Source organism: Sciurus carolinensis, chromosome 16 (assembly GCF_902686445.1).
Source record: "Sciurus carolinensis chromosome 16, mSciCar1.2, whole genome shotgun sequence".
Taxonomy (NCBI): Eukaryota; Metazoa; Chordata; class Mammalia; order Rodentia; family Sciuridae; genus Sciurus; species Sciurus carolinensis.
Genome location: NC_062228.1, coordinates 263638 through 275972, shown reverse-complemented (window position 1 = coordinate 275972; position 12335 = coordinate 263638). Strand labels below are relative to the sequence as shown.

Here is a 12335-nt window from a genome sequence, read left to right as displayed (position 1 = left end):
TGGGTTTTATAGGGTTTAGCAGGGTCGGCTCAGTTTTGGTGGTGGACTCATTCAGGTCAGAGCAGGAGGATGGATAAGGGAAACTCCCTGGGCCTATTCTACTGGGGTTGGCCTGTCCAGCAGTAGTGGGGGTGGCAGGCCCTCTGTGCTCTCTGCACTCCCTTCCTGCCTCCCCTCTGAAGCCTGGGCTTCTAAATGACAAGAACTCCAGCTTACCAGGCATCTCTGGTACATCTGGCATGAGAGCAGGTAGGGGAATAGCTGTGGATAAGGGATGTTTCCTGCAGCCTATTTTCCATGTCCTGCATTCCAGATCTGAAAGGAGTGTAGAGTTGAGACGGTTCATCATGTTGCCCTGCACTCACTTTCAGGCTCATTACTGTTAGGTCCTCGGGCCAAAGTGACTCAGCACCTGCCCACCAGGCAGGACCTTCCCATTAGGCCCACTCCCGAGTCCCTAACTACACCAAATAACAATCGCAGGGCCAGGCAGCTTGTTTTTTAACTACTCTGATGTCTGTGACTATATAGTAAAGAAGTTTTTCCTGCAGGTACTGCGCCTTGCAGAGGGGCAGCCTGTCAGACTCTGTCAATGAACCTTTGCTTGAACTCAGAGCTGTGTCTCTCACGGATACTTGCACCCGCTACCCTAACGATCACGTCTTCCGTGCTGCATTCACCCAGTGAGAGTCCCACCCCCTCCTGCCATGACAGTTGATGATCACCTTCAGGATGATAGAAGAGATCATCAAAGGAGCAAAAAGAGCCAGTACCCCAAATCCTAGAAAACCTCCACCCCTCTGTAGGAACTACATGGATACTCCTCCCCTCCCTCAGCTTCCCCCGCCCTCCATATGTATGTCATTCTCCGCCTGGGGTGGGGGTTTGAAGGGCAGATCTGAGAGCCATGCCTCCCGAGTCTCCTTTGGCCAAGAATAAAACTTCCTTTGTTGCTTGACCAACGCTTGGTTTTGTTAATTGGTCCAAAGATTCTAAGAGGGAAAAAGAACCCAGTGTGGGTCAAAATTGGTAACAAGAAGATCCCTCCCTGCTAAGCACCCAGACTACTCAGGATGGGGAAAACAGCCAAAGAAGGCTGCCATGCCTCAGTCTCTCCACTGGTAAGACCAATCCCACTGCTCAGAGTGTTGCTGGAAGGACAGGGGATCCTGCCCTTGTCTGCACACTTGGAGGGATCTGAAAGTTCAGAGTCAGGGTGATGTGACCAGCCAAGGGCTGGATCCAGAGCTGGGTCACAAGACCCCCAAGGTCTTGAGATCCACAGAGAAGCTCCCCTTGCACCTTCCTCATGGGGAGCTGGTGGTGCGGTGTGGTTCAAGTCTCCACAGCAGGGCAGCTTTCCCAGCCACAGGGCAGCTGGTAAAAGACACATGGTGCATCCATAAGCTTCCTAGAAGGACTGATCTCCAGGGAATGAGGTGGAGGGATTCCCACCACTCAGCTGCATTTAGAAGTGCACTGCTCCAAATTCCTGGAGGACAGCAGGTGCTGAGGGAAGTGGAGGCGGTAAGAGAAGGCAAGGTGGAGAGTCTGTGGGGAAACCTTGTAACTGTCACTCACCCCCCACAGCAAGCCACAGCTCAGAGCCCAGCAGCACACACAGTGCCCGTGCACTCACGCCATGTACATAAATGCACACTTCAGACATGCGCACACTTGCCTACACGCACACTCCATGTGTATGCACAGGCATGGTGCATACATGCACACGCACAGCATTTCAGTTAAATTTGACAACTTTCTTCCTTCTCAGAAGCATTATTTATCAATAGCAGGAAAGAGAGTGGTGGAGGGAACGGTCAACCATGCTGTGACATAAAACCGCTGGGTTCCTAGGATTGAACAACCTGAGAGGCAGATGTACAGACAGTGTCTACAAGAGCAAGACTAGAGGCTGAGGCAGGAGGATCAGGAGTTCAAAGCCAGCCTCAGCAAAAGCGAGGCGCTAAGCAACTCAATGAGACCCTGTCTAAATAAAATACTTAAATAGGGCTGGGGATGTGGCTTAGTGGTTGAGTGCCCCTGAGTTCAATCCCCGGTACCAAAAAATAAAAAAATAAGGCTAGCACTCAGGACAGTCTTTCTTGAGATGGCTGGTCATTGCTGCCTTGCTCTTCTAAAACTTCCAGAGGAGAAAGCCAGGTAGCAGAGAGGAGCCACAGCCAGAGCCAGAGGGAGGCAGGAGCCTCAAGTTTTCAAGGAACAGACCTGTCTACCAGAAGGTGGCACTGTCATGCTGATGGCTGAAGCACAGCTGTGCACCTCAAAGAGAAAACTTGAAAGGCTCAACACTGAAGGGACCCAAGGCAGCAGAAGAGAACATTCAAGAAAACCCAGCATGGCAGGAATGCAGCTCGGTAATAAAGTGCCCCTGGGTTCAATTATTAGTACCCCCCCAAAAAAAAAAGTGTTAATATGCGTTTATTGACAAATAAATCTAAAGGTACAGAAAAATATTAATCCATTCAAAACCATACAAGAAACCCAGCACAGTGGCACACACCTGTAATCCCGGCAACTCTGGAGGCTGAAGCAGGAGGACCAGAAGTTCGAGGCCAGCCTCAGCAACTTAGTGAAGTCCTAAGCAACTTAGTGAGACACTGTCTCTAATAAAATAAAAAAGGGCTTGGGGGTGTGGCTCAGTGGTAAAGCACCTCTGCGTTCATCTATAGTACCAAAAAATAAAATGAAATCACACAAGAGACCAATATTTTATTATGGGTCTCTCAGGTTTTCTTTTATTCTTTTTTAATTTTTAAGGTGTCAATGGATCTTTTATTTTATTCATTTACTTATATGTGGTTCTGAGTATTGAACCCAGGGCCTCACACATGCCAGGTAAGCGCTCTAGCACTGAGCCACAACTCCAACTTTCTTTTATTCTTTTTCTTTTTCTTTCTTTCTTTCTTTTTTTTTGTACTGGGTGTTGAACTCAAAGTCACTTTACCACTGAGCCACATCCCCAGTTCTTTTTATTTTTTATTTTAAGACAGGGTTTTGCTAAGTTGCTTAGGGCCCCTTGAGTTGCTGAGGCTGGCCTTGAACTTGCAGTCCTCCTGCCTCAGCCTCCTGAGTCCCTGGGATTACAGGCGTGTGCGCAGCACTCAACCCAGGCTTTCTCTTTTACAAACACACTTTTTTCTTTTGGGGGCAGTACTAGGGATGGAAGCCAGGGCACTCTACCAGCCCCAGCCCTTTTCTCTCTTTCTTTCTTTCTTCCTTTTTTTTTTTTTTTTTTTTTTTTTTTTTTTTTTTGAGACAGTCCTGCTAGGTTGCCCAGCTTGGCATCTAACTTGCACTGCTCCTGGTTCAGCCTCCAGAGTGTCTGGGATTACAGGCACCACCATGCCTGGCACAAATAGTTTTCTTTTAATTGCAGCTTTATAACCTGCGTTTTCGAACTTATGGCATTTGCAGGTAAATGGATGGAACTGGAGAATATCATGCTAAGTGAAATAAGCCAATCCCAAAAAACCAAAGGTCAAGTATTTTCTCTGGTAAGTGGATGCTGATCCATAGTCGGGGGTGGGTAGGGGAGAATGAAGGAACTTTGGATCATGCAGAGGAGAGTGAGAGGAGGGGTGGGTGGTGGGGATGGGAAGGATGATAGAACGAGACAGACATTATTACCCTATACACATGTATAAAAATTTTTTAATTGTAGTAAGAAAAATGCTTTGGGTTAAAAAAATAATAATAATAATCTGCATTTTTGCCAGGCCTGTGGTCCCAGCTCCTCAGGAGGCTGAGCCAGGAGAAGCACTTGAACCCAGGAGCTTGAGACTCTGCCTCAAATAAATAACCTGTGTTTTCTCCCCCAACCACTGACGGATGCCCTCTGCCTGTAGATGGAGCTTCCCATCGGTGGTTCACCGCTGACAGGCTCCTGGTGCTCCGGTCAGTCCTCTAACAACCCTGTTGCTGAGCATGGCTTCCTCGTCTTCCTCTGAGAACGTGAGCTTAGAGTGCACGCACACCTTGGAGGTCGGAAGGCTCGCTCTCCCTGCCAGGAGGTGTGTTCCAAGTGTCGAATGCCTGGGTCAAGGCCAAGCACAGCCTCCTGGCCTTCATGGCTTCGCCACAGGACCGTCCTCTGTGGACGTTCAGGGGCACACCCTCACGTATGCAGCACAGTCCCGCCACATGCCAGGCGTGGTGGTGGCCAAAGCGCCATCCCGGCTACTCTTGAGGCAGAGGCAGGAGGATCACTAGTCAAGGACAGCCCAGACAGTTTGAGACCTTGTCTCTAAAGCGTTTTAAAGAGGACCGGTGGTGTGGCTCAGAGCTCGGGTAGGAGGGTTCAGTCCCGAGTACCAAAAAACAAAACAAAAAACCTGCCAAATCCAGTGACAGTGTCCAAACAAGGGCCAGAATAAAAGGTGGCACACAGAGGAGAAGTCGAGAGCTGGAGACAGACTGGAGTGTGGCAGCCACAGGCAAGGCACACCCAAAGCCACCACAGCTGGAGGAAGCAAGGCACCAGCCGCTCGCCAGAGCCCCTGGGGAGTCGGCCTTGCGGACGCTGACCTCTGGACCCCAGAGCCTCGGGAGGAGGTGCTCCTCTGCAGCAGCAGCCCCAGGAAACCCACATAACCACTGTTTCTGTACCCTCATGGTGTTAGCACGGTGAGAAGGGGAGCCTGCACCCTGTGTCATGAAAGCAAGCTTGCCTGAGGGTGCCTGGGACCTCTGAGTGCCTGAGCATCACCTTGGCTCTGCTGCCTCCCTGCAGACAGAGCTCCCGTGCAAAGGGCCAAGACAGTGAGTACTTCAGCTCTGGGAGCCCATAGTCTCCATCACAGTCACTCAGTTCTGCCACAGCAGCAGGAAAGCAGCCACAGATGACAGGTCACAGGGGATATGCCTAAGTGCCAATAAAACTTTATTTACAAAAACAGGGAGTGGGTCAGATGTGGCCTGAGGGCCACAGTCTCCAGAAAGATCTCGTACTAAGAATGAAGAAAGCTGACCTTGACTTGTGAACTCACAGATAGTCAAAGGTTAATCTAGACCTCATTTTTTCATCTATCAAGTACAGATCATGGTGCCTATTCTACCTCCCTGGTAGGATTTCTGTGAGAATAAATGAAGTGAAAGCAGCAAAGTGCCCACCAGGTGGCCGAGGGCTGCACATGCCAGCAGGAGCAGTGCTCCCTCCACGCCAGGCCGCTCGCCCCTCCCCGGCACCCGTGTCAGGCTTGAGGGTGCCGCTGCAACAGAGGCAGACGGGTGACAGCCCTGCCCTTCTGGAATGTCCAGGCCCCTGGGACAGAGACACAACAAGTAGAACGTGGGCGTCTGCGGGCGGTGGCCAGTGCCACAGGAAACTAAGAACCGAAAGGTGCTGCGAGCTGGGGGGAGGGCGGGGTCCCCCTGGGCTCAGGTGGGACACAGTCCGGGAGGGATGACGTGGTCTGCATGGCTCTGTGCTCTGCATCGTCGACCACAGACTGAGGGTAACCAGGCAGGAGCAGGAGCAGGAGCAGGGAACAGCTGGGTTCTGCCAATTATCAGAGGCTGTTTGTGTTTACAAGGTTGATCTGCCAGATGAGAGAGTCCAGAAGTTTTTTTTTCTTTTGCCCTTTTTATTTTATTTTATATTGAGACAGTGTCTTACTAAGTTTCCCAGGCTGACCTTGAACTTGAGGTCCACCTGTCTCAGCCCCCAGAGTTGCCAGGATCACAAGCTGAGAGTTTTGATCCTGAACCACAGGGAGGATGGAGATGCCAGGAATGGAGGGAGGAGACCCTGCAGGCCCTGTCTGAAGTGTGTCCGCTGCTCCACTCTTCATCTTGGCTTTGTCCTGGGACCTCATCATGGCAATGTCTTGTCCTCTTCTCTGGATCTTTCCTCTGTCCAGCTTCAACCACCAGCCCAGAAACCCTGCAATCCCCCCCCCCCAACAGCTCCTCCTCCCAGCTGTCCTGGGTTCCCTTCCAGAAACCGAGCACAGCCTGGCTCTACCTGGCATCCCTTGGGATACAGGGCTTTTATCATTATCCCAAAATAAACCTAAAGCACAAAACCCCAGCTTCTTGCATTTCAGCTTTTCTTCTCAGACCCCTGAACTCTGGCCCTGCCTGGCTGCATGGACCATGACAAAGAATGCATTCAGGGGCTCTGTGTCCTGGTAAAATGAAGCTTGGCTGCTCACTGCCCAGTGCACAGAATCCCTAGGGAGAAGCTGACCTGCTTTTGAATCTGAACTTGACTCTGTGAGGTGTGGGCCAGGAGTCTCTGCCTCCACTCTCTGCAGGCAAGGCAATTCCACCTGTGTCTGGGCAGGTGCCCAAGGTCTTTGCTCTGGAGTCCTCTCTGCCTGACTCACTCTTACATTTGCACCCAGGCACTGCATGTGTTCTTGCTACACCATGTGGGCTCTGGAGTCTTGCACCCCTGAATTCAGTGCCTCAGAACTGTCTCTATTTGTAGCCACAGAACACCTGAGGACCCAGTGCCCACAGGCCCTTTTGGCCTCCAGGACCCTCCAGCCTCTACATCTGCAAAGATGCTCACAGGTAAATTCCCAGAGCTTTCTAACCTGTGCCAGCACAGTGGTCAGCTCATAGCCCTCCCCTGGCAAGGCCCCTGAAGGACCAAGATTGACAGTTCCCTTGGAGAAGATCTGTAGTATCTTTTCAAAGCTCTGAACAGGGCACAAAAAAAGGCAAACAACCAGTAGGCTCAGGTTCATCCCTGAGCCTGTTCCTCACCTTTCTCCCCAGGAACAGAGGCGGGCTTTTTACAGCTCTTTTGCCAGGTTGTCCGTGGTACCTGGTGCTGTAAACAGTGTGAGCAGGGGGGCTGGGGAGATAGCTCAGTTGGTAGAATGCTTGCCTTGTAAGCACAAGGCCCTGGGTTCGATCCCCAGCACCCAAAAAAAAAAAAAAAAAAAACCAGTGTGAGCGGATAGCTCACACCCAAGATGACTATTTTGAGAGTGTATTTGCAAATAAGAAACTCAGCAAAGTGACAATTTAGTTCCAAGCACTAAATGATTCTAGTCTGTCCCCAGCAGAGTCACCAATACCACCCCATTTTCTAACCTACTGGAAGTGAAGTATGCTACAGGTAACCCATAAATGCAGAAACAGCTTTCCAGGTTGGGTTAATGATTGACCTACAACAATTTTTATTATACTTCTCAGGTGACTCTCTCTTTTTTTTTTGTACAGGGGGATTGAGTAGGGAAGCTTTACTGCTGAGTTACATATCAATTTATTTTATTTTATTTACTTTTTTTATTTTGAGACAAAGTCTCACAAGTTGCTCAGGCTGGTCCTTCTCTACCCCTCCTGCTTTAGCCTCTGGAGTGGTGGGGTTACAGCTGTGTGCCACTGTACCTGGCTCAGTCCAGGTGTGCTCTCTATCATGTATTTTTGGTTGTAGATGGACAGAAAACCTTTATTTTTATTTATTTGTGTGTAGTGCTGAGGATTGAACCGAGTGCCTCACACATGGTAGGTAAGCACTTCACCACTGAGCCAAACCCCATCCCCAACCTCTCTCTCTTTGGTAATGGGGAGTGCTAAGCCCAGGGGTGCTTAGCCACTGAGCCACATCCCCAGCCCTTTTTTGTATTTCGTTTAGAGACAGGGTCTCACTGAATTGCTTAGGGCCTCATTGAGTTATTGAGGCTGGCTTTGAACTTGCCATGCTACCTCAGCCTCCTGAGCTGCTGAGACTACAGGCATGCACCATCATGACCAGTCCCATCCTTTTTTTTTTTTTAATTTTTTTTTTAGTTGTAAGTGGACACAATACCTTTATTTTATTTATTCATATGTGGTGCTGAGGATCAAACCCAGTGCCTCACACATGCTAGGCAAGAGCTCTACCGCTAAGCCACAACCCCAGCCCCCTCCAAGTCTCTTTTTAATAGCTGGAAATAAATTATTTCTAAAATCCAGATGGCGAGTTCAAGTTATGGAAGAACTAATATTTCTTTGATTCTGAGGTCCTGTGTTTCTTCTTCACAGGCAAAACCTGAACATTTTAGCCTGGTGCCACTCTCGGCGGGAGGAAATGACTCTAAACTTCGACTTTGGATTCTGACTGGTGGAACTCACCACTGTACTGAGAGCTCACCACAGACCATAATCCAGTTGCATCAAGTTGCTGGAGCCATAGGCAGTTACTCTGGTTTTGAGTGGATTTACTCTTCAGTTCTGATCATTGGCTTAAAAGTCACTCTCAGAGGTGGGCATGATGGCTACTTGGGAGGCTTAGGTAGCAGGATCACAAGTTCAAGACCAGCCTGGGCACTTTAGAAAGACCCCATCTCAAAACAAAAAATAAAAAGGAATGGGAATGTAGCTCAAGAGTAGAGAGCCCTTGACTATCACGCACAAGAACCTGCGTTCCATCCCCAGTACCACAAAGGAAAAAAGATCACTTTTGGGTTCCCAGTCTACAAGATTGAAATGTTTCTTGCTGCAAACCCACCATTAAAATGTCCATAAGAAGTCAGAAGACTTCTCAACTTGGGCCAATTTCTGGGTCTCGTCTGTTACTGTGGGGGGATGTATCAGTAGCTGATTGGGAGGCATAAAGGGATGGTTTTCACAAGAGTCTCCAGAGCTGGCCAATACTTTGCTTCCTCATTTGGTCATGGATAAGGGAATAAACCTTTAGATAAGTAATAAACCTTCAGGAGTTAAGTAAGTAGAATCTAAGTTTCACTTTTTTTTTTTTTTTTTTTTTTTTTTTTTTTTTTTTTTTTGTTCTAAATTTTACTGGCTGATACCTGGGGAGGTACACAGGGATCCCTGAAGCAGTGGTAGAAGCCAGGTGAGAGAGGGTCACAGTACTCTTATAAGCAGGTGGCCACCAGGGCCACTGAAGCAGCCAAGTGTGAGTCTTGCCAGACCCACACCAAGCCAGGAAGCTGCTGGATAAGCTCCTGCTTATCCAATGAGACCTTGAAACCTGTGGTCAGCAAGGGACATTCAAACTCTCAAGAAAGAGGGCAGATGTCCTTGATCATCTTGACCAGCTTCCCACCAGGGTAATTACCATCTTCTGCCCAAATTCCTCCACCATCTCTGTCCTTTCTCCTCCCTCTGGCTGCACTTCCAGGGATGCTCCTGCCACCCAGGAAGGAGGGAGGGGCAGCACAGTCTACAGTGGCAGCACAACCCAGCTTCCACTGAGTTGGTGGTGAGAGGTGAGGCAGTCACAAGTCTCAATTCCTGTGGAGCCGACTGGCATGGTGTGGGCACTCTCGCTCCTACACAAGATGCTTCACGGAAGGTGTCCCCCCACATTCAGAGGCAGCCCTTGAAACTTCTTCCTTCCATGGGTGCAGGATTAGGGAAGCTGAGCCTGAGCCCCAGGTGGTGCCGTCCCCCTCTCCCTTCCCTCATCTCCACTTTCCTGCTACAAAGTGCCAGTGCTGCTGCGTCTCATGTCTCATGAGCTTGGGGAACTTGGAAAGATGTGAACGTTGCCACACAATTGTTATGACTCATATGTATCAGGCTGGGGAGGTGGCTCAGTGGTAAAGACTTGCCTCGCATGAATGAGGCCCTGAGTTCAATCCCCAGCACCACATAAAAAATAAACAAACCAAAAAAGATTTAAAAAAATACGGCTCTCATGTAACAAACTCCTTTCTGCTTTAAGATAAAAATACAGAAGGGATGATTTGACGGTGGGGCCTCAGGTGAAAACCTACCCTCCACACCAAGTCCCCTTGAAACAAAGTGAGATTGCCTTGCTGTGGTTTTGACCCCTGGCTGCCTAGAATCACCAGGGAACTTCAGAGGCCCAGGTTTCACCCCAGCCCTGGCCAGAGCTCCAATTCCAAGGCCAGGAACCTGGGTTTGTGCTCCCTGAGTGATTCCAGTCAGCAGCTGGGCCTGGAACCCACACTGCATTGGTGCCATTTATTTCCTACTTGCATTATCTTGCCCTAAAGGTTGACCTCTGGCCAACCCTGTGTCTGCACCATCACTGTCTCAGGGACACTGGAGAGATGTAAGCAGACACACTTCTCCTGCTAGATAGGGTCATCTATTAAGTGCCCAGTCACCTTCAACTTAACCACCCCCAGCAGCTCCTGAGGTCACCTTGTCAAGGTCCTCCAGAGTCCACCACAGCATTACCTGCTTCTCAGGGTCGTGGCCATCACAGTCCTCCTAGCTCCCTCCGGCACACCTCAGCATCAAACTTGCAGGCCCCCCAGTCGCTGCAGGGTTTCCAACCACAGGCAGCCTGTAGTGAGCCGGTGGGCATGGGCTCCTGATGGACACCCGAATCAGGAATGCATCCTTTTGAGTCCAGGTCTGCGCCCCAACCTCAGTCCTGCCCTGGACCCCAGTTCCCTGAGCCTCTCCATCTCCGTCCTGCCCACTGAGCTCACGCTCCCATCTTGTCCTCAAGTCTTCAGCTCCCTCCCTCTCCCACCCAGTCCCCCACTGGCCTTCCCTCCTCAGCACCACCCCTCTCTCCATTAGTCCTTCACTGGCCCTCCCTCCCCAGCGCCCTCCCTCTCCCCATCAGTCCCCCGCTGGCCCTCCCTCCCCAGCGCCCTCCCTCTCCCCATCAGTCCCCCGCTGGCCCTCCCCCCCACGCCCTCCCTCTCCCACCCAGTCCCCCGCTGGCCCTCCCTCCCCAGCGCCCTCCCTCTCCCCATCAGTCCCCCGCTGGCCCTCCCCCCCTACGCCCTCCCTCTCCCACCCAGTCCCCCGCTGGCCCTCCCCCCGCAGCGCCCTCCCTCTCCCCATCAGTCCCCCGCTGGCCCTCCCTCCCCAGCGCCCTCCCTCTCCCCATCAGTCCCCCGCTGGCCCTCCCTCCCCAGCGCCCTCCCTCTCCCCATCAGTCCCCCGCTGGCCCTACCCCCCAGCGCCCTCCCTCTCCCCATCAGTCCCCCGCTGGCCCTACCCCCCAGCGCCCTCCCTCTCCCACCCAGTCCCCCGCTGGCCCTACCCCCCAGCGCCCTCCCTCTCCCACCCAGTCCCCCGCTGGCCCTACCCCCCAGCGCCCTCCCTCTCCCACCCAGTCCCCCGCTGGCCCTCCCCCGCAGCGCCCTCCCTCTCCCCATCAGTCCCCCGCTGGCCCTCCCTCCCCAGCGCCCTCCCTCTCCCACCCAGTCCCCCGCTGGCCCTCCCCCGCAGCGCCCTCCCTCTCCCCATCAGTCCCCCGCTGGCCCTCCCCCCGCAGCGCCCTCCCTCTCCCCATCAGTCCCCCGCTGGCCCTCCCTCCCCAGCGCCCTCCCTCTCCCCATCAGTCCCCCGCTGGCCCTCCCCCCGCAGCGCCCTCCCTCTCCCACCCAGTCCCCCGCTGGCCCTCCCCCGCAGCGCCCTCCCTCTCCCCATCAGTCCCCCGCTGGCCCTCCCCCGCAGCGCCCTCCCTCTCCCACCCAGTCCCCCGCTGGCCCTCCCCCCCAGCGCCCTCCCTCTCCCACCCAGTCCCCCGCTGGCCCTCCCCCCCAGCGCCCTCCCTCTCCCACCCAGTCCCCCGCTGGCCCTCCCTCCCCAGCGCCCTCCCTCTCCCCATCAGTCCCCCGCTGGCCCTCCCTCCCCAGCGCCCTCCCTCTCCCCATCAGTCCCCCGCTGGCCCTCCCCCCGCAGCGCCCTCCCTCTCCCACCCAGTCCCCCGCTGGCCCTCCCTCCCCAGCGCCCTCCCTCTCCCCATCAGTCCCCCGCTGGCCCTCCCTCCCCCGCAGCGCCCTCCCTCTCCCCATCAGTCCCCCGCTGGCCCTCCCTCCCCCGCAGCGCCCTCCCTCTCCCCAGTCCCCCGCTGGCCCTCCCCCCAGCGCCCTCCCTCTCCACCCTGCCCAGCCTCCCTCCGCACCGGCTGCTCCACCTGCGGCCGCTCGTGCGGGGCGGGGCGGCCCGGGATGACGAGGCACGCGGGCGGCGCGGACCCGCCCCGCGCTCGGCGGTGCCCGGGCCCGGCTGTTATGGAAACCCGGCGCGCGCGCGGGCGGCGATGATGGGCGGCCATGGCCCGGGCTGGCGGCTGCGGCGGCGCGGCGGCCCCGGAGCGCGCGGGGCTGGCGGCGCGGTCGGAGCCCTGGGAGCTGTCCCTGGAGGAGGTGCTGAAGGTGTACGAGCAGCCCATCAACGAGGAGCAGGCCTGGGCCGTGTGCTTCCAGGCCTGCCGCGGGCTGCGGGGCGCGCCCTGCGGCCGAGGCCGCATCCGCGACACGGCGGACATCCTGCTGCACAGGGACGGCTCGGTCGGCGCGCGGCAGGAGCCGGGTGAGCGCGGCGGGCGGGGGGTGTGGCCGGCGCGGCGGGAGGCGCCGGCGTCTCGCTGGGTGGGTCCCCTGGTGGAAGGCCCCGCGATCCCTCTGCCCCCGCAGCGC

The 12335-nt window shown here is 54.2% G+C and overlaps 2 protein-coding genes across 2 annotated transcripts in view; one reads left to right on the top strand and one right to left on the bottom strand.

The window, feature by feature from the left end:
- The window catches only part of Fanca (FA complementation group A), a 56457-nt gene extending 46120 nt beyond the window's left edge, over positions 1-10337 (bottom strand). The window contains exon 1 of the mRNA XM_047529853.1: positions 10129-10337. The gene's annotated coding sequence lies outside the window, so the exon portion shown is untranslated. The remainder of the gene's footprint in view (positions 1-10128) is intronic.
- A 1536-nt stretch (positions 10338-11873) lies between these two features.
- Spire2 (spire type actin nucleation factor 2) overlaps positions 11874-12335 on the top strand; it is a 30702-nt gene continuing 30240 nt past the window's right edge. Inside the window, exon 1 of the mRNA XM_047529974.1 lies at positions 11874-12228. Coding sequence (XP_047385930.1) covers positions 11970-12228 — 259 coding nt within the window. The 5' untranslated portion in view covers positions 11874-11969. The remainder of the gene's footprint in view (positions 12229-12335) is intronic.